General features: G+C 45.9%; 1 protein-coding gene across 1 annotated transcript in view; it reads left to right on the top strand.

Annotated features, from left to right (window-relative positions):
* The first annotated feature begins 6,306 nt into the window (after positions 1 to 6,306).
* The window catches only part of NOM1 (nucleolar protein with MIF4G domain 1), a 38,901-nt gene continuing 21,536 nt past the window's right edge, over positions 6,307 to 23,671 (top strand). Inside the window, exons 1-3 of the mRNA XM_075316751.1 lie at positions 6,307 to 7,360; positions 14,461 to 14,585; positions 20,511 to 20,706. Coding sequence (XP_075172866.1) covers positions 6,341 to 7,360; positions 14,461 to 14,585; positions 20,511 to 20,706 — 1,341 coding nt within the window. The 5' untranslated portion in view covers positions 6,307 to 6,340. The remainder of the gene's footprint in view (positions 7,361 to 14,460; positions 14,586 to 20,510; positions 20,707 to 23,671) is intronic.

The raw sequence follows: 23,671 nt of genomic DNA on the forward strand, positions 1-23,671 counted from the left end.
GGTACGTCCCTTTCCCTCTGTAGCAGGCTGCGCAGGCCCTCTCTCTGGTGCTTCTCTGCTGGAGTCCACACCGGGCCTTGCTGCTGCAGCTGTGCTTTTGGGATGTTTTTGGGCCAGGTGCTTGCAGCTCTCCTGCCCTTCGGATTCGGCTACCAGGGAGTATGTTTAAGCCCTGGTGGCCACAGACTCTGATGTCCGAGTCTCTCCGCTGCCTCTCAGCTACTCCTGCTTCTCTGGGCCACTACTTCCTCCCCCAGATCAGACTTAAGGGGATCCTCCCTGGAATCCCAGGTTCAGAGCTCCCCCTGCTGGCCAGAGGGAGAACTGCGTTGGATGTTAAACTTGCTGGCCAATGGACCTCCCAATTACCTCCAGGCTCAGCATTAACCCTTTGGGAGGGCAATGCTGCTGTGGCGACCATGTCCTGGGGCGCCACAACCCTGCTCCCCTTTCCCTAGTGCAAGGGTCCACCATTGTAACTTGTACCCTGTGTGTTACGGCGTTCACCGGGGGATCCCGTGTACCTCGCATAACCCTGGTAGTCACTACATGACAACTATGCATTGTATCAGTATTCCAATAATTTTCCTGGAAATGTTTGAAGTAATGACACAACTAGGTGTTACCATTCTCCTTATCATTACCACGTATCCTGACACAGTCTGATGCCACTGTCCTCATTGTCCAGTTAAATTGTGTGTCATGATATATCTCAATGATAGAGCTTACGCTCATTTACCAATATATTTATATATTTCCATGACGAATAATAGAGGAAAGATACAAAGGAAGTCCAAATTCAGTTGTCTGTATATCAAGGTCTGAGGGCCAACCCTTCTAAACTGGTTGTGAGTCTCCTGACCCAATCCTAACTTCCTCATAGGCATAGGTGAGGCTATTGAGTTTCTAACAGGAAGAGACCCTTCATCAGTCCAGAAGTCGCGATGTGTAATCAGACCATGATATTCGGACATCTGAATTTGGTCTAAAAGTGATAAAAAAAGAATGCTCTAAAATTGTCATTTCATGTGGAATACAAACATTTGCTGAAATAGACTTGTCTTCATAATTATCACCAATCCAATTTGCTCTGCCATTTTGTCAGTGCCATAGACTGTGAATGGGACCTCCTGCCCATGCCGTTGTAGCAAAGAGAGAACGGGACGTTCCTGGTTCTGGTGATTGTTAGAGGTCGCAACAGTTGTACCTACGCCAGTCTAACAGCAATAATATATATAACCAGAAAACCACTTTAAGCTTGAATGCATTTGCCTGGAAATTGTCTACAATTCTGTGTGCGGTGAGAATCAGAGTCTGTCTCTGTCAAGACTCTGTCAAGTCAGCCCAGCATGTTTTAATCTGAAAGTGTTTTAGAGAAAAACATACATTTAAAAGCCATCCAGGGACTATGTGTCTTGGCTGACGAGTGGGACTCGATATCACACAATCAACAGAGTGAGAGAAGAGTGAACAATCCCCAGAACCTTTATTCCATGCAAATCAAAAGGTCCATTAAATAATCCACCACACACAGGATAAAATAGTCCGGGAACACAGATATAGTCCAGTAACGAGATAAATGCCCTTGAGATGAGAGTCATAGTCCTCCAGCTGTCTTTTCCAGAGTAATGAGGGTTTCTCCACGTCTCTCTGAGGTGCTAGCCGTAGCATTAGCGTCGCACAGCGGTTTCTCTCCTACCCACTCCCATTGACTTACAGGTTTCTCCAGATACCCATATGTAAAGAGAGAAGTGTCAATCAAGGGGAACAGGACATGAAGAAGCTGTGGGAGACCTGGACTAGTCACCCAAGATACATGATGTCGGATGGATTTTAAAACAATGTTTTTCTCTGAAACATCTCAGTATTTTGCTGAAATGATGGAGCCAGAATCTGATTGATGCTGCCACAGGTTTGGACACCATGTATCAACTGGCAGGCTCACCTTAATTGGTATAAGTCCTATTTCTCTCTGTAGAAAACAATATGGAACCGATTCATCAAGATGGGTGTTTTATATGTCAACCTGATGTCCACTGCAGTACAATTCACCAATTTCACAATATGGTGTAAGCATGTTGATAAAGTTGGCAGCTCTTTCAGCTTTGATGACATAAGAACTGTTCTCCAGGCTTTGACTGGAGTACACTGATGCCTTAAATTATACTACGTGTGTGGCGTAAATGAATTTGTTGGTCACGTTCCCTCCTTACTAAGGTCCACTTCTCAAAAAGTTGACAGAGTTGACATAAATATGTTAACAGATGCAAAAATTTACACAACTAGAATTTGCGTAAAATGTGCATTTCCGTTTTACACCAGATCTCTAACATCAAACATTTTGATGAATTGGCCCCTTTTTTCCTACAAATAGTAACAATACGCACAAGAAAAGTGAGGTAACAATCAATTCTTGAAATGATAAATGTGGTCCAGCTGCATTTCTGCGGTGTTGGCCAACCAATGGTTTTCCCTTCATCTTCTTCCAGCGGCATATGAGGGTAAAGTCAGCAAAGAATTCTGCAAAAAGAATTGACAAGCCGATCTGAAAAACTGCTCCAAATGTCAAGTTACATGAGGAGAATAATTGTAATGTGTAGAGGAGATTTGTTAAAGGGAACCTGTCATCAGAAATTTAGCTATAAACCTAAAAGTTCCCCCCTCTGCAGCTCCGGGGCTGCATTCTAGAAAGCTTCCTATAGTTTTTGTGGCCCCTTTTATTCCAAAATAAATACTTTATAAACTTGTACCTTTTCGTATGCAAATTTCTTAAATCGTCCATGGGGGCGGGCTGCCTGATGTACGTTGCTGTCCTCCTGCCGATTCACGCCGCCCCCGAACGCTGAATTTCAAACCTCAGGACGCCGCCCCTGGGTGCCCGTGGTCCCGCGCATGCGCTGTGCTACTGTAGCGTTGCCGTGCACTGCGTGCACGTGTGACCGCTAGTGACGCTTTGCGCGGGCACGTGGTTATGGGCGGCGCTGTGAGTGTCATCAGCAAGTGCCGCCCATAACCTCGTGACCGCACTTTCGCCTATTCCTCCAGCGTTCTGCGCAAGCGCTCGCTGGCCAGATGACCGGACGTCACCTCCTTCCCATCCTGCTCAGCAGCAGGAAATAGATGGGAGGAGCGGACGGAGCAGTCGGTGCCCGCGCAAAGCGTCACCAGCGGTCACACGTGCACGCAGGGCACGGCACCGCTACAGTAGCACAGCGCATGCGCGGGACCACGGGCGCCCAGGGGCGGCGTCCTGAGGTTTGAAATTCAGCGTTCGGGGGCGGCGTAAATCGGCAGGAGGACAGCAACGTACATCAGGCAGCCCGCCCCCATGGACGATTTAAGAAATTTGCATACGAAAAGGTACAAGTTTATAAAGTATTTATTTTGGAATAAAAGGGGCCACAAAAACTATAGGAAGCTTTCTAGAATGCAGCCCAGGAGCTGCAGAGGGGGAAACTTTTAGGTTTATAGCTAAATTTCTGATGACAGGTTCCCTTTAAATCTGCATTGCTGTTATTGTGTTATGCTGTGAATTTGCCACTGGAAAATCTGAATGGCAAATCCATAGTTAAAGGTGTTTTCGCCAAACAACGTTCATTTTTGAAGTGTCACAAGGAGGTTTTTGGAGGCTTTGCCGACTTCCATGGTGACGTCAAGATCTGGGGCAGCTTCAGAATCCATCACTCTGCCTACAAACGTTTCTGATGTCTGTGATCAGTGCAGGCAGACTCAGGCGTCAACTCATAGACCTGTAGATCATGGGCAAGCTAGCAAGAGTTAATCTCTGCTGGTCTACGTGTAAGTCTTTTTGGTTACATGTTATGGGAGGGTCTGTCACGTTCTCTCTCCTCCTATATATGGTGGCTGGACACTTCCTTTAATGCCAGTGGAGCACCCCACAGGGCCTTGGTTTCTTTATACTCGTCACTGGGCCGGTGGTGAAGAGGGATGTTGTGGTGGCCTGCCTGGTTTCGTGGCCCTGAGGTGTCCACAAAAGGGAAATTGATGATGGGGTGAGAGGATTGGGGATGTTGAGAGTTGTAGTTGTCTTGTGTCGCTACCTGTGGTGTGTGGCCAGGGATTAGCCACCGCTGTGGGTGCTGTCCTCTGGGGCGGATGGTGTCACAGGTCGGATGATTCGGCTCCCCCCAGGGAGGATGATGGGGATGGCAGTCTATGGTGTTGTTCGCTGGGATGCGCGGCTGAGGATGCCGACCGTAACTGGACAACACAGGCCGGTAGTTTCCTTTACCTCTACTTGTCAGTTGTTATGGTCCTGAAGTTAGTGTTACCGTCAGCATGGAAGCAGTGAGGAATCTCTCCTTGCCTGGTGGGTTGAAAGCCTTCCTTAGTGCGCTCTGTGTATGGTTTGCTGTGGCCTGGAGCAGCACAGTGTCCCTCTTCCTAGATGTTGGATGCCTTGTCCCTTGTGGCGGGCAGCGCGAGCCGACAGTGGGGCCCGCTTGTATTTCTGCGGCCCTAGGCTCTATTGTGCTACTTTGCCTTGGGAGTCTCTGGTGGGCCGGGGGATGTGAAATCTCCTGCCCTCCGGGTTTTACTGCTGGGCCGTTAACACCTGACAGTTGAGGACCCTGGTGTCCTCATTTCTGCGCCTGGTCTTGGAAAGCTTGAAGACAGCTCTCTGACAGCGACCATTCTCTTTCCCTGCTATTCGAGTTCTGAGGTCCTTCTTCCTGTTCCTCTGTCTAACCCCTCCCCAGCCCAGAATGTACAGGAAAACTCGCCCCTAACAGGACTTGAGTTAACCCCTTCTGGCCTGAGTTAGGAAGTGTTGTGTGTGATTGTACCTGACATGGAGATTTCCCTGCAGCTTCCAGGCATAGCGTTGCCCCCCGGTGAGGAGAACAACACCACTGTGGCTCCCATGACCACTGGGGTGCCACACTAGCTATAGCTTTTCTATATTAGTCTGGAGTGGTGTTGGGATCCAGACTTACTGGTTGTTGTAGTACTTTATTGTTATGTACGATTGTGGTGTTAACCCTTGCTGTCCTTTTGTTGCTGCCTTACTTCCCATGTTTTTCCCTTTAGTTTATTCCTGTGAATGTGCAGTGTGACTGAGTTTCTGTTATCCTTGTCTGTCTCATCTGTGTTTCCATCACACTCCTGGCCCTTTCTTCCCTGGGAGAGGAGGACAGATTAGCCTTACTCAGGAGTATAATAAAGCATGGGATTTCAGCATCTCCACCATCAAGTGTAATCTGAAAGTTAGGGATAGCCTAGGGTCCCCTAGCATGAAAGACAGTATAGAAGCCCCTGTTCCTTGTTATCCCACTGTCACATTGCGGCATAAAGTTGATTTTAATCCATAGAGCTTGGAATAATACCAATTTCCACAATTGGATGTTTTTAAAAAAAATTGGCCCTGTGCTGAGATAATCTTATACAGTAAATGTGTACTGTGTAATGGCTGTGTCTGACCTTACAAGGACATGGTATGATCATACTACACCTCTTGTGCATGAAGGATGCTAAAGACTATAAAAAACAATACAATAATTGTTTCTTTGAGATAAAATATTTAAAAAAAAAACCAAGAAGGTAAATGCTTTACCTCACAGAAAGAATAATAATTCTGTAATGTCTTTATTCTCTCTTTTACTTCCTCCCCGGCCCAGGAGATGTGGTATGATCAGACCATGTCCTTGTACGGTCAGACACAGCCATTACACAGTACATAGTAGGGGCACGTCCAATTGTGGAACTTATTATTATTATTCCAAGATCTATTGATTAAAATCAACTTTAAAATTAGCTTTGTTGATGGGAAAACCTAAAAGCAGTTGTGTGGCTAAAACAAGTCATCACCTATTCACCTATGTGTAGGACGAGTGATAATTTACAAAATAGAGCAGCGGGCCGGATGTCCCCTCTTTCTCTATGGAGCTTCCAGAAAAGTCAGAGTGCTAGACTCAGCAGCCCCATAGGAGATGAATGAAGTGACAATCCGTCCTTGCTGGTCCCTTCGACCCACAAATCACCTTCTTTTTCCTGAACAGCCCCTTTTAGATGCAACTTGAACATTTAGTTTTATAAATATGTTCTTGTTTTGATTTCCTGAGACAGAAAAAAAAAGTTCTTATTGAATTTTTAGCTTTTTTTATACTAAGATTCGTTCCCATTACTGATAGAGGAGAGGGATTTCCAAAAATCAGAGGGAATCGCATTGAAAAAATGGTCAGGCAATGATCCTCTTGTCCACAAGGTGGCGCTGTCCGCTAGAGCCGCTACTCTCTGTGACGCTCTGTATCTCCCGGAAGCGGCAGTGCTTTTCGGCAGTATGGCGGCGCCCAGGGTACAACGTGGGTCTGTGTAAGGAATGGGGACGAAGCGTAAGAAGAGCTCGGCCCGGGGCGGCCCCGAGCAGATAAAGAAGCTTCATCTCTCCGTGCAGCAGTTTGTGGAGAAAGCCGAGGCTCAGGATGCGGAGACCCGGGGGGCTGCGGGATTCCCGGCCACTGCCGGCAGAGCCAAGAGCCGTAAGGAGCTGAGGAAGGAGAAGCGGCTCTCCAAGAAGATCAGGAGGAAAGCCTACTATGAGAGGAAGTTCCCAGGAAAGCAGGGACCTCAGGGGGCTACTGACAATCAGCAGGGGGCATCCACTGCCACCCATCCGGTAAAGAAGCCACCTGCACCCGGGCAGGAGGCCAAGAAGGGGCCACCCGTGCAGAAAGCAGCAGTCACAGCAAAGAGGCCAGACCCCAAGAAGAGGAAGAAGAAGAAGAAGCTCAGCAAAGAGGAGGCCAGGAAGAAGCATCTGCTGGAGGCCAATGAGAAAGAGGACAAGGAGATCAAGAGGCTGGAGAGGAGCCTGAGGATGAACAAGAGGAAGAACAAGAGCTCCCTGCCCCAGGCCTTCACACAGGATGGCCTGGACTATATCCTGGGGGTCCTGGAGCCAGGAGGGGCTAACTTTGGCCTCTATGATGATGAGGAAGAGGAGGCCAATACTACAGAAAAACTGCACAAACTGTACCAGGGAGTAGATGAAGAAGAAATGGGGAAGGACGCTGAGGCAGGATCTGAGAAGGACGATGGGAGTGATGAAGACCTGGGGAAGGACGATGGGAGTGATGAGGGAGGGTCTGAGAAGGATGAAGGGAGTGATGAGGGAGAGTCTGAAATGGGTGATGACACTGACGAAGGAGAGGAAATGAGGGAAAATTATATAGATAAAGCAGGTTCTTCTGATGAACTACTGTCTGAAGAGGATGAGGCCCTGGAGAAGGAATTTGAGGCTTCCAGAGAAGAAGATGCTGAGGAGGAGGAGGCTGATGATCAACCAGAAGAGGCATCTGATGATGGTTTAGATGTGGACAACCAAGTAACCACTACCAAGGTATGTGTTTTGTTTCGCCCATGCTGTCGTTTTAGGCTTTCTCTGGAGTTCAATAAAATAGTCTGTAATGTTATTCTAGATGTAAAAGTTACAAAGAACCTCCATAGATACCTGATAGGCCATATTGTCATACAGTAGTGTTCATAGGATTTCTCTGGTTCCATTTAAAGAGTTTCTCTGTATTATAAGAAAAAAATACTGGATGAAAACGCGTTAAAATACTTCTTGATTCAGTCCACCATCCAGGGCTTGCTGCTCCAGTGGGCTATGCTGGTTCTGCATATGTGACTTCACACCATCTCTCATATGACTGTCGCAGCCTATACCTGGCCTCATTTGTAATTCCAGTGATTGGCTGCAGTGGTCACATGAATGAGCTACAGCTGATGAACACAGAAGAACCCGCAGGGACCACTAAATTTATGGTAATCTAACTAGGTAAGGGTTATTTTTAGTGATGAGCGAGCACTACCATGCTCGGGTGCTTGTTACTCGAAACGAGCAGGTTGGACGCTCAGAAGGGCTCAACTCGTACTAGGTGTAATGGAAATCAGTGGGAAACAAGCATTTTTCCGAAAGATCTTATACTCTGGTCAAGCCGTCTGCTCGTTTCAAGTACCGAGCACCTGACCATGGTAGTGCTCACTCATCACTAGATATTTTATATTTTTAGCACATTTCCAGCTCTTAGCCATTGTTAAAAATGCATAAATCCCTGACTAGTTATTTAAAAACACATCTCAGCCGAGCGACTGCTCCTGTGGATGGGAGACTCTGCTGACATGTCTGAAGCATCATTCGTCTAATGCCTGTGGGGGCCTAATTCTCATTTCACATCTGCTTTGGAGGCTTTTTCAGAGCCTTCATCAAAGGTTCTGTCCCATTTGCCCAGAAAAATGGTCTAGCATGATTCACTTTTTTATCATCAAAACTATGGAAATCCATTGGACCCTGTTATAAATCAGTGATGTCTTTCGGTGTCTGTTTGGAACAGATCAGCGTCATATTTTCTCTCTTTTAAAGGGAACCTGTCAGGTGCAATATGCACCCAGAATCACGAGCAGTTCTGGATGCATATTGCTAATCCCTGCCTAACCGTCCCTGTATACACTAGCATAGATAAAGAGATCTTTAGAAAAACTATTTCTAAAGATACTTTATAATATGCTAATGAGCACAGGGACTAGTTGCAAGGGCATTACTTCCCTTGGATATTCTGCCCCCTTAGCATGTAAGCATGCCCCTGTGGGTATGCTAACATGCTAATGAATGCGCAGCGTCAGAGGTATGGTCACCGATCTCTGCTGACACCGCACCCGACGCTGGATTATGATTCAGTGCGCATGATCATAAGTCCCGGACTTCCAGTCATGCGCACTATGAAGCCGGGTGTACACGTTCCGCCTTCAAACTGTTTATAGTGCGCATGTCTGGAAGTGCCGGGGACTTTTAATCGTGCAGACTGAGCCGAAAACCAGCGGTGGCAGCAGAGGTGTCTCTAATGTCTGTTTACGGAACAACCCGATCTATAAAATTGTCAAGCTCATTAACCCGTTCAGTGAACTCCATAAAAAAAAAAAAAACTTAGCAAAAACTGCCTTCTCTTCATACAGCTGACAAAAAAAGGGGAATGAAACTTGATCAAAAAGTCATATATACATAAAAATGGTATGTTATAAAGTCATCTTGTCCCGCAAAAAAATAAGTCCCCATACAACACCATCAGAGAAAAAAAAGTTATAGCTCTAAGAATACAGCAATGCAAAAACAATTTTTTTCTATAAAATTGTTTTTGTTGTGTAAAAGCGGTAAAACATAAAACAAAATATAAATGTGGTATCTCTGTAATTATACTGATGAAAAGAGTAAAGCTGTCTTATCTCTTTTAGAGCACAGTGAACAAAAAAAAGCAAAAACAACAATTCATTTGAATCTTCTTGATTCTGCCTCACAAAATGTGGAATAGAAAGCGATCAAAAAGTGCAATGTGGGCTAAAATAGTACCAATAAAAATTCCAACTTATACCGCAAAAAAAAAGCACTCACATGACTGTCAGCCGAAAAATGTAAAAAAGTAGTCTTCGCAATTCGGTGATGCAAAACATTTATTTTGTAAAATAGCAAGTGTTTGCATGATAGTAGCCAAACCTCAAACAAAACTTAAAATAATATAAACCTTGTATCACTATGATCGTACTGACCTGAGGAAGAAAGCCGCCATATCACTTGTACCGCAAGGTGAACGGCGTAAAAAATAGTAGTAAAGCCAGTTTTTCAAGTGCTGGTGATTTGTTCATTTAGCCTCATAAAGATCGCAGTAAGACTCAGCTCACATTTATCCTGCGCTCTACGGTGAGCGATTACACCGGAGATTACGTGTAAAGCTCTCAAAAAACATGATTCAGACAAAATACCATTTTAGTGGTAAAAATGTAATTTCTTTTTTCTTTACCGCCCAATAGTGTAAAATTTTGTGACACACCTGTGGTATCAACATGCACTGCATCCCTAGATGAATTCATTGAGGGGGTATACTTTGTAAAATGGGGTCATTTATGAGGGACTCTGCTTTTCTGGAATGTCAGGGGCTCTGCCAATATGACATGGCATCCCAAACCATTTCAACTAAATCTGAAGTCAATATGACGCTCCTTCTCTTCTGAGCTTTGCATTGTGTCTCAAAAGTAGTTTTCATCCACATATGGGGTACTGGCAAACTCAGGAGAAATTGTGTAACAAATTGTACAGTGCATTTTCTCCTATTACCCTTGTTTAAAATTAAAACTTTGTGGCCAAAGCAACATTCTAGTGGAAAAAAATGTTCATTTTTATTTTCACAGCCCACTGTTATACAATGCCGTGAATCACCCGAGGGTTAAAATTGCTCACTACACCCCTAGATGAATTCCTTCAGAGTTGTAGTACTCAGAATGGGGTCACTTGTGGGAAGTTTCTGCTGTTTTGGCATGTCATAGAATCTTATGTGACATGGTGTCCGCAGTCTATTCCAGGGAGAATGGTGCTCCTTCTCTTCCGAGCCCTGCCGTGTGCCCAAGCAATATTTTTTCACCACATATGGGGCATCAGCATACTCAGGAGAAATTGCATAATAAATTGTACAGTGCATTTTCTCCTATTACCCTTGTGAAAATATACTGAAAAAATTAAGGCAAACACAACATTTTTGTGGGGAAAATGTGATTTATTTATTTTTTTTTATTAATATTATTTTCATGACTCATCGTCCTATAATTCTGTGAAGCACTTTGGGGGTTCAAAGTGCCCACCCAGATCTAGATAAGTTCCTTGAGGGGTCTAGTTTCCAAAATAGACTCACATGTGTGGGTTTTCCACTGTTTAGGCACATCAGGGGCTCTCCAATTACAACAATGGGTCTGCTATCGATTCCAGATGAATTTGCATTCAAAATGTCAAATAGCTCTCCCTCTTTTCCCAGCCCTACCATGCGCCCAAACAGTAGTATTCCACCAAATATGGGGTATCTGTTTACAAGAATTAGTTTAGTGCATTTTCTCTTATTACTTTTTTGAAAATTAAACATTTAAAGCTAAAACAACATTTTTGTGGGGAAAATATGATCTTTTATTTTCACACGTCAATACCTTTAGGGGTCTAGTTTCCAAAATGGGCTCATTTTGGAGGTGTTTTCTCTGTATAGGCACATCAGGGTCTCTCCAAACGCAACATGGTGTCTGCTAACAATTTCAGCTAATTTTGTGTTCCAAAACTCGATTGGCGCTCCTTCTCTTCGAGCCCTGCCGTGTACCCAAACAGTAGTTTTCCACCACATATGAGGTATCGGTGTTCTCAGGAGAAATTGTACAACAAATTAGATCGTTCATTTTCTCCTGTTACCCTTGTGAAAATGCAAAATTTGGGGATACAGCGTCCTTTTTGTGGGAAAAGTAAAATGTAATATTTTTTTTCTTCCACATTGCTTTAGTTCTTGTGAAGGACCTAAAGGGTTAATAAATGTCTTGGATGTGGTTGTGAGCACTTTAAGGGGTGCAGTTTTTAGAATGGTATCACTTTTGGGTATTTTTTGTTACATATACCACTTAGTCACTTAAAATGTGATGTGGTCCCTAAAAATAAAATTTGATTTTCTAAATGTATGAGAAATTGCTGATAATCTTTTAATCCTTCTAATTTCTTTTGGTGCTGGTGTAAAATAGACATGTGGGAAATGATTTTTATTAACTCTTTGTGTGACATAACATCCTGGTTTAAGGGCATAAAAATTGAAAGTTTGAAAATTGCAAAATTTTTCCCCAAAATTCCAATACTTTCACAAATAAAGGTAAAAAATTTAGACCTAAGTTTGCTACTTACATTTCGTACAATATGTTGCAAAAAAAAACAAAAACAAAAATATCAGAATCGCTGGGATCGGTTGAAACATTCCAGATTTATTACTGCATAAAGTGGCACTGGTCAGAATTGACAAAAATTGGCCTTGGTGAGAAGGTGAAACAGGCTGGGGGGGTAAGGGGTTAATGGCCGAGCAGCTACATGCAAACCGTACATCTCCAAACACAATGGCAAGTGTCTGATAGAGTGGTGTAAAGCTGCCAATCCAGCAGTCACATTGAGAAGGAATACAGCAGCAGTCGAGCAGGACTGTGTTCACATCAGAGTTATGGCTTCCATATGAAACATTAAAAGGGTGGTCCACTACTCAGCATTAGTGACCACGTCGATGTAAACCTCATAGAGAAGGCTTTTCTGAAATACCTTGTGTAGTCAATTGTGCCTCTGAGCAGCGCTATTGTGGTTCCTTCATCCCCATCACGTGACCCCCGGGCTCCGGGACCTCTGAGATTCAGTGAAGTAACGTCAATTTCCAGTTGACCCGACATCATTAGGGTGGCCCCAGTTTCTGTGAATAACTGTATAAAGAGAAGGGCTGCACACCAGCGACAGCGAAGGGGAATAAATGTAAAGCAGAAACTGCCGTATGAGCACTGACATGAACAATACAATATCTATATGTAGAAATGGAATAACTCCCTTGAACTTAAAGGGAACCTGTCAGCAGAAATTTTGCACAAAACCTAAAAAATTCCCCCTCTGCAGCTCCTGTGCTGCATTCTAGCAATGTTCCTGTTGTTATTGTGCCCCCTGTGAGACCAAAATATAGACTTTATGAAGTCTTACCTTTTTGTATTGCAATCTTTTTTTATAGTCACGGGGGCGGGCTTTCTGGCGTCCGTTATTCTCCCTCCTGGTCCTTTTATGCCGTCCCCCATCACTCCTTTCCATAGCTGATGACGCCGCCCAGTTCTCCAGCCATCCCCGCGCATGCCCAGTGCCAGTCTCACGGGACTGAGCACAGTGTGACCGCTGGTGACGTGTGCGCCGGCAAGAGATTATGGGCGGCGCTGTGATTGTCATCAGCAAGTACCCGCCCATAATCTCGTGCCCGCGCTTTCCCCTCCGCCTCCACCGTTCTGCGCAAGCGCTGGCCATATGACCCTACGTGACCTCTTACCCATCTTTCCCTGGAGCAGGAAATAGATGGGAGGAGCGGAGCAGCATAACTGTGGAGGCAGAGGGGAAAGCGCAGGCATGACAATATGGGCGGATACTTGCTGATGACATTCACAGCGCCGCCCATAATCTCTTGCCGGCGCACACGTCACCAGCGGTCACACTGTGCTCAGTCCCGTGAGACTGGCACTGGGCATGCACGGGGGCCGCTGGAGCATTGGGCGGTGTCATCAGCTATGGAAATGAGAGATGGGGGATGGCGTAAAGGACCAGGAGGGGGAATAACAGACGCCAGAAAGCCCGCCCCGGTGACTATAAAAAAAAAAAGATTGCCATACGAAAAGGTAGGACTTTATAAAGCCTTTATTTTGGTCTCACAGGGGGCACAATAACAACAGGAACCTTGCTGGAATGCAGCACAGGAGCTGCAGAGGGGGAGTTTTTTAGGTTTTGTGCAAAATTTCTGCTGACAGGTTCCCTTTAAGAATAAAGAGAAATTTAGCTATTGAATTGATCAATACAACAGAGCCCCAACACCTCGTCACGGTATTCTCTTACATTGGGGTCCCTAGCTAATACGTGTCCTCTCTTGCAATTAAAAAACTTAGTGTATGGGAAGCTGAGACCCAGGCTATATACGTATCATGTGGACTGGCAATAGGTGTGGGTGGGGCCGGGTTCACAAACGAAAGACTACAAATCAATTAAAAAATAACGTCTGGAACACCATACTAAGTCTGAACTGGGTGCAAAAGGTTTTCTTTTAGGGTTTTTGCACCGAGTTCAGACTTAGCATGGCGTTCCAAACGTTATTTTTAATTGATCTCTGAGTGACTGGGCTGTAGGTGGAGTGTCACACCGCTCATCCCAGCCCAGCATCGTTCCTGCTTTCGGCGCTCTGCAGCGAAGGAGAGACCGTGCCAGATTCTGGTCTGTGATGAGCGGTGACACTCCGCCCACAGTCCAGTCACTCAGGAAGATTGGGTCTCGCCTTGGTGATGTCAAGTTAACTGGAAGTTAACGTGGCCGTCGCCGGATCCCAGAGGTCACTGAGCCCGAGGGGAAACTTCATGGGGACGAGCAGACCACAATAGCGCCGCTCAGAGGCAGAATTGACTACATAAGGTATTTGAGAAAAGCCTTCTTTTTGAGCTTTACATCGATGTGTGGCCACTATGCGGAGGAGTGGACCACCCCTGTTACGCATTCAGGCTGTAACAAATGCAGGCACTTCTATTTCTAGTTGTTTCATGGCAAGAACAGTACTGATTGCTATTCCTGCAGGTATAAGAGTACAGTAATGTGATTGAGCCTGATTTCTCCTTGTGCCATTACTTTTGCAATTATCCTGTTTCTTATTTATAGCATTTTTTTATACTGGTTCATTTGCACCATCTTTATTGCCCATACAAAGTCCGAGTATATTCACATTTCTGAGTATAATCAGACATATTGCTTTAACTCTTGTATTGCAAAAATATACATATATTTTATTCTTCTGGAGAACTCTCTGTGAATTATTGTACTATGTGATTTACATTTAGGAACAATCCTCCATTGCACCATGTCCTCTTTTTTCTGTGTGTTAGGCTGCTCCAGACCTGGAAAACAAATATGTTCCTCCCCATCTGAGACGTTCTTCAGATGCTGCGGATGCAAAGAGGAGAGAATTGCTGGAGAGACTGAAGAAGAGCGTGAAGGGATTGATGAACAGGTATCACATGACGCAGCCACCTAAATAATGGCGTCCTTGATCCTGAGCCGGATGCTCTGTCTTGGCTCCAGGCCTGGAGTGCATCTCCTACTTTATAGTTCATATTTTTAATTGACAGGATGAATCTCCGTCATCTGTAAATCATTGATGAGCTCCAGCTAATTAATTTACTCTCTTGTTGTGAGTGGAGGCTGCGGGTCGCTCGGTGATGTATGGAGTTTACCCTTTGTCACTACCAGTTGATATTTTCCTGATTAGTGCACCTTGAATCGTAGACTCCTCCAATTATAGTTTCACGAATGTTCATTGATTATAATTTGCGATTGAGTGTTAATTGGGTGGAGATTGATTAGCTTCATATACCTTGGCAGAATGACAGGCTGCAAATTTATAATTACAGAAGACTCCTAAAAAGACACTCTAAAAATGAGTTATATCCATCTCCGGGAAAGCTGGAGGACCCTCTCTAGAGCTATCAAACTTTCCCAGACCACTGAATGGAAAAACTGCCAGATGAAAAGATACTATAGGATATACGCTGGAGATCAAAATTAGAGAACACACAATTTCCTAAATGTTAATGTCATTGTGAAGTCCTATGTGATTATATCCTTACATGAGTAAACTCGCAGTATTTTAAGCTTATTTTATAAATTGAGTTTATTCTAAAGCCCATAATAAAAAAGGAAAAGAGATAAATGTAAGAGAACACTGATCAAAATAAGAGAATACTTTCATATACCTGCAAGTTATTGGCATTAATCTGGCACCTGGTGCTAATTCCTTAATTTTCTGACAAAACCTATGTAACTGGCAGCCTAACTTTCCAGTTTGCACTGACTTTGCAAAAATGGTGTGCCATTCCAAAGTGACTGAAATCCTCCAGTAGCAGGTTGTCCAGATGAAGGCCAAAGAGGTGACCCTATTAGCCATAGCAAGAGAAGTTGGTCATTCCAAGTCTGTGATTTTGAGACTATTGCATCATTACAACATCACAAACTCTTTCAAGTACCCTAAGAAGGCTGGTCGCCCTTGAAAGACAAATGCAAGAGAGGATAGGATAATGCGGAGAATCTCCATGGGTAATAGTTTCAACACTGCAGCTGGAATTGCTCGCCAGATCAGCACTGAACAGGGTAAGGATCTGTCTCGTAATACAGTGTCACGACGTTTAAGAGCATTTGGACTGAAAACCCACTGTGCAGTGACCAAACCTCTCACATTAGCAGAAATAATCAAAGTGCTAGATGCCACAGTTCATTTTAGTGATGAAAGCAAGTTTAATTTATTTGGGTTTGATGGGAAACATTATGTTCATTGACAAATTGGGGAAAGACTAAACCCAAAGTATGTTAAGAGGTCAATGAAAGGTGGTGGAGGAAGTGTCATGGTTTGGGGAATGTTTTCTGCAGCAGGAGTTGGATCTCTCATAAAGCCACATGGCAGAGTGAATGCAAATGTGGATCAGAACCTTCTTCAACAACACGTGGTTCCTTTAGTTATGTTCATCACTCAATCAGTCATCAATTTTCATGCAGGATAATGCCTCCTGTCACACAGCAAAACGGGTAAAGACTTTCCTTGAAACCAAAAACAATGATATGGCCAGCCCAGGGTCCTGATCTAAACCCAAGAGAAAAAACCTCTGGAAAATCCTTGGGACAAAGTTATGGCCAAGAAACCCACAACAGTCAAAGAACTGTGGAAGAGACTGGAAGAAGAGTGGTCCAAAATCCCACCAGAGCAGTGTGAGAGACTAGTGATGTCCTGTGGCCGCAGATGTGCTGAAGTCATTAAAAAAAAAAATGGGCTGTACACGTCCTTCTGATGGTGACTGTTGTTACCTTCAGAAAATTTACTTATAATCTTTCTCTGTGCTACAGTCATTGCTGTTCTCTAATTATGATCATCACATTTTGGGCAAAATTAATGTTTTATGTTGATAAACTTTGGATCTTTTGGAAAAACACTGTTCTAGTGACATGGTGCACACCTTAGAAGAAAAAAAAACACCCTCAAATGTTCATCAATGTAGATTACTTTTATTTCGGAAAAAATCAAGTGATCATACATTATTCTCTAATTGTGATCCCCAGTGTATCACTATATAAAACACACTATCAAAGTGTCTAGGAAAGAAGTGTGCCCTGTAATGCCGCCTTAATTATTTTGTATATTGGGTACGATATTCCTTTCCTGTACTGAAAGTATGGAAATATCCTCCGGCTTATAATGTCAAAGGTCATGAAGACTCTTGTTACAAAAAGGCTGAATTTTTCTAGGACGGCAGGAAAAGTGTTATTTTGTGATGAATTTAGAAAAAACACTTGTTATATTAGTTGCTCTCAGCCATTTCATTTGTTCACTGTTTTTTAGGGGTTTTTTTGTGGACAGCAGAGAATTTGTAAATTTTGCTATAAAAAAAAAAAATTTGCAATTTAGGCTGAATAATTTAATGGCAACTATTAAATTATGAGAGATATCTTAAAATTAGGTTTTTAACGCATCAAAACTTTTTTTTTTTCTTAATTCTAAACACAGACACTTATCAGAAATCGGTCAGACCTCATGATATTCAATAGGTTCCTCTGCTTCTGTGTGCACCATTAATGCAGCGGATTCATTTGGGAGAAGGGTTAATCCGGGACTTTTGTATTTTTTTTCTTATGGGGCTAAACTCTTAAGGCCACTTTACACGCAACGACATCGCTAACGAGATGTCGTTGGGGTCACGGAATTCGTGACGCAGATCTGGCCTCGTTAGCGACGTTGTTGCGTGTGAAACGTACGAGCGACCGCTAACGATCAAAATTACTCACCTAATCGTTGACACGTCGTTCTAATCCCAAATATCGTTGCTGTTTCAGGATGTAGGTTGTTCGTTATTCCTGAGGCAGCGCACATCGCTACGTGTGACACCCCAGGAATGACGAACAGCACCGTACCTGCGTCCTCCGGCAACAAGGTGGGCGTCACTTTCCTGTGGCTGTTCTCCACCCCTCCGCTTCAATTGTACGCCTGCCGTATGACATTGCTGTGACGCCGCACAAACCGCCCCCTTAGAAAGGAGGCGGTACGCCGGCCACAGCGACGTCGCAGGGAAGGTAAGTCCATGTGACGGGGCCTAGCGATATTGTGCGCCACGGGCAGCGATTTGCCCGTGACACACAACCGACGTGTCACTGCTTGTAAAGTGGCCTTTAGAGTCAACAGTGGAACCTCACTTAACGAGTAACCCAGTTAGCGAGTATTTTGCCTCGCGAGCAAAGCTTGCTGTAAATTTTTAACTCTGTTTACGAGAAAGCTTTGCAGTACTAGCAAATACTCACCTCACACACTTCTGGTTCTGTACATCCTCCGCGCTCTGACCTGCACTTGCAGTCCACACAAACGCACACAAACAAACACGCACGCACACACAAAGTATTATGCTCACCTTACCTTCCGTTCCATCACCGGCCTCATGATTCTTATACAGTAGTTTGCCGATACATAGCGACAAGTGAGGAATCCTCACAGCGAACTGCAAGATCCAGGAGGCTGGCGATGGAACGGAAGGTAAGGTGAGCATAATATGTGTACCTTCCGTTCCATCGCCGGCCTCCTGGGTCTTGTAGTTAGCCGGTATAGGATGTGTATCGGCATTCAGCAAGCATCGCGACGAGGCAGGAACTTTTCCTGTCAGCCACTACTCAAAAGCAGCGCGCTGGCCAATCAGAGGCAAGCGGCTCCTACTTTTGACGTCAGCGCTCTGGCCTCGGAAGTTCCTCCCTCGTCGTGATGGTTACCCGATACACATCATGTACCTGCGGACAACAAGAACCAGGAGGCCGGCGATGGAACGGAAGGTAAGGTGAGCATAATATGTGTGTGTGCTTGTTTGTGCATGTGTAGAATGGCACAATAGGGGACCAGGATGGGACATTTAACAAGTTGTGGAACGAATTGTCTGCATTCTAATGATTTCCTATGGGAAATCTTGCTTTGCTAAATGAGTAACTTGGTTAACAAGAACACTCCCAGAATGGATTGTTCTCGTTAACCAAGGTTCCACTGTAGTTGCCAACTACCTGCCTTTTCTGCCGAGCAGCGATCTCTGCCGGCTCAGAACAGTCACGGACCGCTCCTTTTAGGCGATTTTGTGGATTCACTTGACCTCCCGTCAGCAGAGAAGCTCTTCCTCTTCCTGCCTGCTCTGTCAAAAGGTGTCACTGCCAACATCATTGTTATTCACAGGTGGCTCCCCAAAGACAAGCAATGGGGAGCGGATGTACATCAGCATGACATCGACAGTAATGCCCTGCCAACAAAGCAGAAGAGAAAAAGCTCCTGTCGACATGAGCAACTACCGGCCTTGAGATGTTCCAGACATCACTGACTATTTTGAGTTAACCCATCCTTTTGCCATCAGTTGACAGTACAACACAGAGGTTATAGAAGAATATAGAAGGTAAAAGGCAGAAGGCTTACAATGTAATAGTCACGCTAGATACGGGGAAGTACAAAGGGAAGGAGAAACCCTGTGTCTAGGGAAGGTGGAGATGGTGACCCCTGACTAAACCTACCGCTGGCTTCCCTCACCACCCTAGATAGGTTCTGCACCTATACACTGAGCAGGATACCTGACCTTCGCTAACCCTGAGCTGGGCCCTAAGGGTACCGTCGCTGCATGGTCGCTGGTGAGCTGTCAAACAGGCAGATCTCACCAGCGACCAGTGACCAGCCCCCAGCCAGCAGCGACGTGCAAGCAACCCTGCGCTTGCACGGAGCCGGCGTCTGGAAGCTGCGGACGCTGGTAACTAAGGTAAACATCGGGTATGGTTACCCGATGTTTACCTTAGTTACCAGCGCACACCGCTTAGCTTAGCGTGTGCAGGGAGCAGGGAGCCGGCACTGGCAGCGTGAGAGCTGCGGAGGCTGGTAACGAAGGTAAATATTGGGTAACCACCTTGGTTACCCGATGTTTACCTTGGTTACAGCTTACCGCAGGCTGTCAGACGCCAGCTCCTGCTCCCTGCACATTCAGGATTGTTGCTCTCTCGCTGTCACACACCGCGATGTGTGCTTTTCAGCAGGAGAGCAACAATAAAAAAACGAACCAGGGCTGTGTGCAATGAGCAGCGATCTCACAGCAGGGGCCAGATCGCTGCTCAGTGTCACACACAGCGAGATCGCTAATGAGGTCACTGCTGCGTCACAAAAAACGTGACTCAGCAGCAATCTCAGTAGCGATCTCGCTGTGTGTGAAGTACCCCTAAGTAGGGTGCGGATGGGATGAGTGCTTAGTCAACCCCACTAAGTACTAAAGAACACACAGGGAATACACACAGGGGAAAGTAATTGAATAACTTATCTTCAAATGACTCAGGGAGAGGAACTGCTACAACAACAAAGTTTCTCCAAATGAATACAAGCCGACTGCTTGCACTCAAGACCTGTAAACGGTTTTTAAACCTATCACAGTAAAGACCAAGGGGGAATGAGTCTATTTTAAAGACACAAAGGGAAGTACTGCTTAACAGCTGAAAGGTGAGGAAATCCGTAGGGTCCTAAAGAGAAAGGGCTAACCCCAGGCAGGAAAAAAGGGAAAGTCCGGGAGCAGCTTGTGTAGCCAAACGCTGCGGCCTTCTACAGCCGGACACTACAGGACTATCAGTCAAGCGTGACACACCTGTGACAGTAATATTCATTAATTGAATACAATAGTCCAGTAGGCGGCTTGTGATGGCTGCCGACAGCGAGGATCTTATCCTTGGAAACTATTATGCTCAAACTGTTGAAAGATATATTATACTAGGTACGTCAGTCTAAGAGCACCTGTGTGATCAAATGTCGACATTTACAGAATATGGCAAATGTGCATAATTTTAACACCTATAGAAATTTTGCTTGTAGCACCAGTTAACCCCTTATATATTGTCGTAGGTTGAGTGAGCCAAACATGGCATCCATCAGCGGGCAACTAGAAGAACTCTACATGAGCAACAGCAGGAAGGACATGAGTGACACCTTATCCGATGTGATCCTCAACGCCTGCATCACGCCAGCAAAAATGCCCGACCGGCTTATGATGGAGCATGTGCTCCTCATCAGTGTATTGCACTATACAGTGGGGATCGAGGTAATGAGGCAAAACTTTTGTAAACTGCCCAATTTTCTAAATCAAATTGATTCACATTTCTATCTACTAAATATGAAGATGTTTATTATAAATGCATTTATCACCTATTCACAGGATGGTGTGATAACTATATGGATGCTGGGGATCCAACAATTTGGACTAAGAATGGGGGTTTCAAAGTAACCTGTGTTAATGGAGGACTTCCGCTCCATCAATCCCCTACATTGAGATTGACAGAACGGCTTCCTCTATGAATTCCATGGAAATGAATGGCATTACCGCTTCTCTCCGGTGTAGGGATCAGTTAGGGCTCCAGTGGTTGGATCCTAGTGATAATCAGATATCATGTGAAAGTCTTTAGGAACTTCACTTTTTTTTCTTTATCGTTCCTATGGGAGACCCAGACCATGGGTGTATAGCTACTGCCCCCGGAGGACACACAAAGTTACTACACTCAAAACGTGTAGCTCCTCCCTCCTAGCATATACACCCCCTGCTAGCCAGTCCTAGCCAGTTTCATGCTTTGTGTCTGGAGGATCAACACACACGCATGCATCCTTTTTTGATTTTTCATTTTTTCTAAAGATTTGGAAGAAAACTGGGTCCACTGGACTCCCGGCATGTCCCTTCTCACCCCCCTGGCGGCGGTGCTTTTAAGGTTGACTTCAGGGCAGGAGCCCTTCATGCCGCGCTCCTTCACCATCCCTTAGGGGCTCTGGCTTGAAGTTAGAGCCAACACGGTTCTCACTGCCTTGCAGGAGACCGGCCTCCATCCGCAGCCCTTTTGCAGGACCCTGCTGGACGGAGCACTGAACCCCCACCCCACCCAGGGACTGGGCCCTGCGTCTCAAAGCTAAGTATAGAGACGTTATTCAGAGGGTCCTTCTGCAATGTGGGGCACTTTTATTGTGGGGGACAGTGATTTACTTTGATAATGCTGCTTTTTACTGTGTTTCCGGCCGGTTCCACGGTTTTTACTGAGAACCGCGCCGATGATGCCTGATTGTCGGCCGCATGCATAACTCTAGGCCCCGGCTTCAGCCGCGGCCTAGTTTCGTTTCGTTCCCCTGCATGTCAGTCATGCAGGGGGACACTGCAGCGCCGCCCGCCGGCCGCTCTGCACAGGGGAGGACACTCCTTTTTGAGGAGATGATTCCCTCCCCTGTACATCTCCTTAGCCCTCCGATTCCCGCTCCTGGGTTAACCCCCGCCCCCCCCCTCACTCTGGCGCCATTTTCTCAGCGTTCTTAGTACACTGGTCGGCGCTGGCTGCTCTGCAGTGCAGAGGGAGTGAATATCTGGCTGGGGGTCCAGGCTTGGAATCCGGAGGGCACTCGTAATATGGCCTGATAAGTCACAACCTCTGGTTGTGCACTTTTATACACTCTCAGGGCATTCTGAAGGAGTTAATTCTTTATTATAGAACCTCCTCCTCAGCAGCATGTCTCACTCTAGGAGCAAAGCTCCAAGGCTGTACACTACATGTTCTGCATGTAAGCTCATATTGTCTGAACCGGCACAGACCCACACTGTAATGGTTCTTATGTGGTGGTGCCTCAGCCTGGAGTCTCCCCAGGCTGAACCCCTGTCTTGGGTATTCTAGACATTCTAGACAGAGCCCCACCTCTGCAGCATGTCTCACAGAGCGAGGCTGCAGGCTGTTTTTATTATCCACTGCATAACCACTGTGGCCCCTCAGCTTGGAGGCTCATTAATGGTCCCTCCAGCTGCTCCGGTTTCGGTGGCTGACCCCTGGGGGAATCTTATTTCCAGGGGTCGGCTGTCCCGGCATCTGCTGAGCATGCAGCCCCCTTCTCAGGGCGTTTTCTGCTTCAGCTCGCTCATCAAAGCTCACAAGGGACTCTCCTTCTGGGCTCAGACCCCGTCCTCCTGACAGGGAGACGCAGGGTCCCCTGTCCTCCCCGTCCCGCAGCTCCGATTACGAGCTGACTCACTGGACGAGGAGGATGTCTCTACCAGGGGCTCGGACGCTACTTTATGTACATTGATCCGTCCGTAGGTGACGCAGATGCGAATGATTGGATTGCGTCCATTATCCTTGTACTGGACATCCATCCGCCTGTATCAGGGGAGTATTCCCCGCTGGCAGAAAGGCATCAGTATGCCTTTAACAGGACGAGGAGTGTGTTCCTTAACCACTCCAGTTTTCAGCCCGCTGCGTCCAAGCCCACAGTCCTGCAGACCCCACAGCGGGGTTCTGCTGCCTGTCTCCCCCTCCCATCAGAGGTGGTCATGGCCACTCCGGTGTCTAGACTTTCAGCCCGGATAGTTGTATCAGTGGCTGACGGCACCTCTATAAGGATCCCACGGTACATTAATTTTGTACTGGACCTCAATCCGCCGGAGTTACCTTATCTAGGTGAACACAACGTGTGTTCCTTAACCACTCCAGTTTTCAGGCCCCTGTGACCAGCCCAGGGTCCGCTCTGACAGTCGCTTCCCATGAAGCGTGATTCTGAGGACTGTGTTTCCCCTGTCCACCAATGGTGGTCAAGAAGTGGGCTCATTCACCTCAGGTGGCTCAGCCTGGACCGTTATGTCAGTGGCTGATTGCTCCTCACTTAAGGTTTTGCGGTCCGCCCGGCTCTCCTTTTGGCCAAGTCGGTATGGGGGCGGCAGGAGCTTCGTTCTCCTCAGCTTTACAGCAGTGCGGTTTTTTTGTACCTTCTCTGCTTCTCTGGAGGAGATGCATTCCCTCACAGGGACTCTATGCCCAAAACGGTTGCCTGAGCTTCCAGACTTCAGTCTTTTCATCCTATGCCAGGTCTGCCATGCTGGACACCGCACGGCGGTGGTCTTGGCTACTTTTCTCGCCTGTGGCTTCGGAGGGTCCAGTTTCCTCGGAACCAACTGGATGAAATTAAGGAAGCTCTTGGCGGGGAGTGTTCTTCCTTGCCACAAACCTAAATCAGGGAACCTGTCCAGGGCAAGAATCAGTTGAGGT

Source organism: Anomaloglossus baeobatrachus, chromosome 6 (genome assembly GCF_048569485.1).
Source record: "Anomaloglossus baeobatrachus isolate aAnoBae1 chromosome 6, aAnoBae1.hap1, whole genome shotgun sequence".
In the NCBI taxonomy this organism is placed as follows: domain Eukaryota; kingdom Metazoa; phylum Chordata; class Amphibia; order Anura; family Aromobatidae; genus Anomaloglossus; species Anomaloglossus baeobatrachus.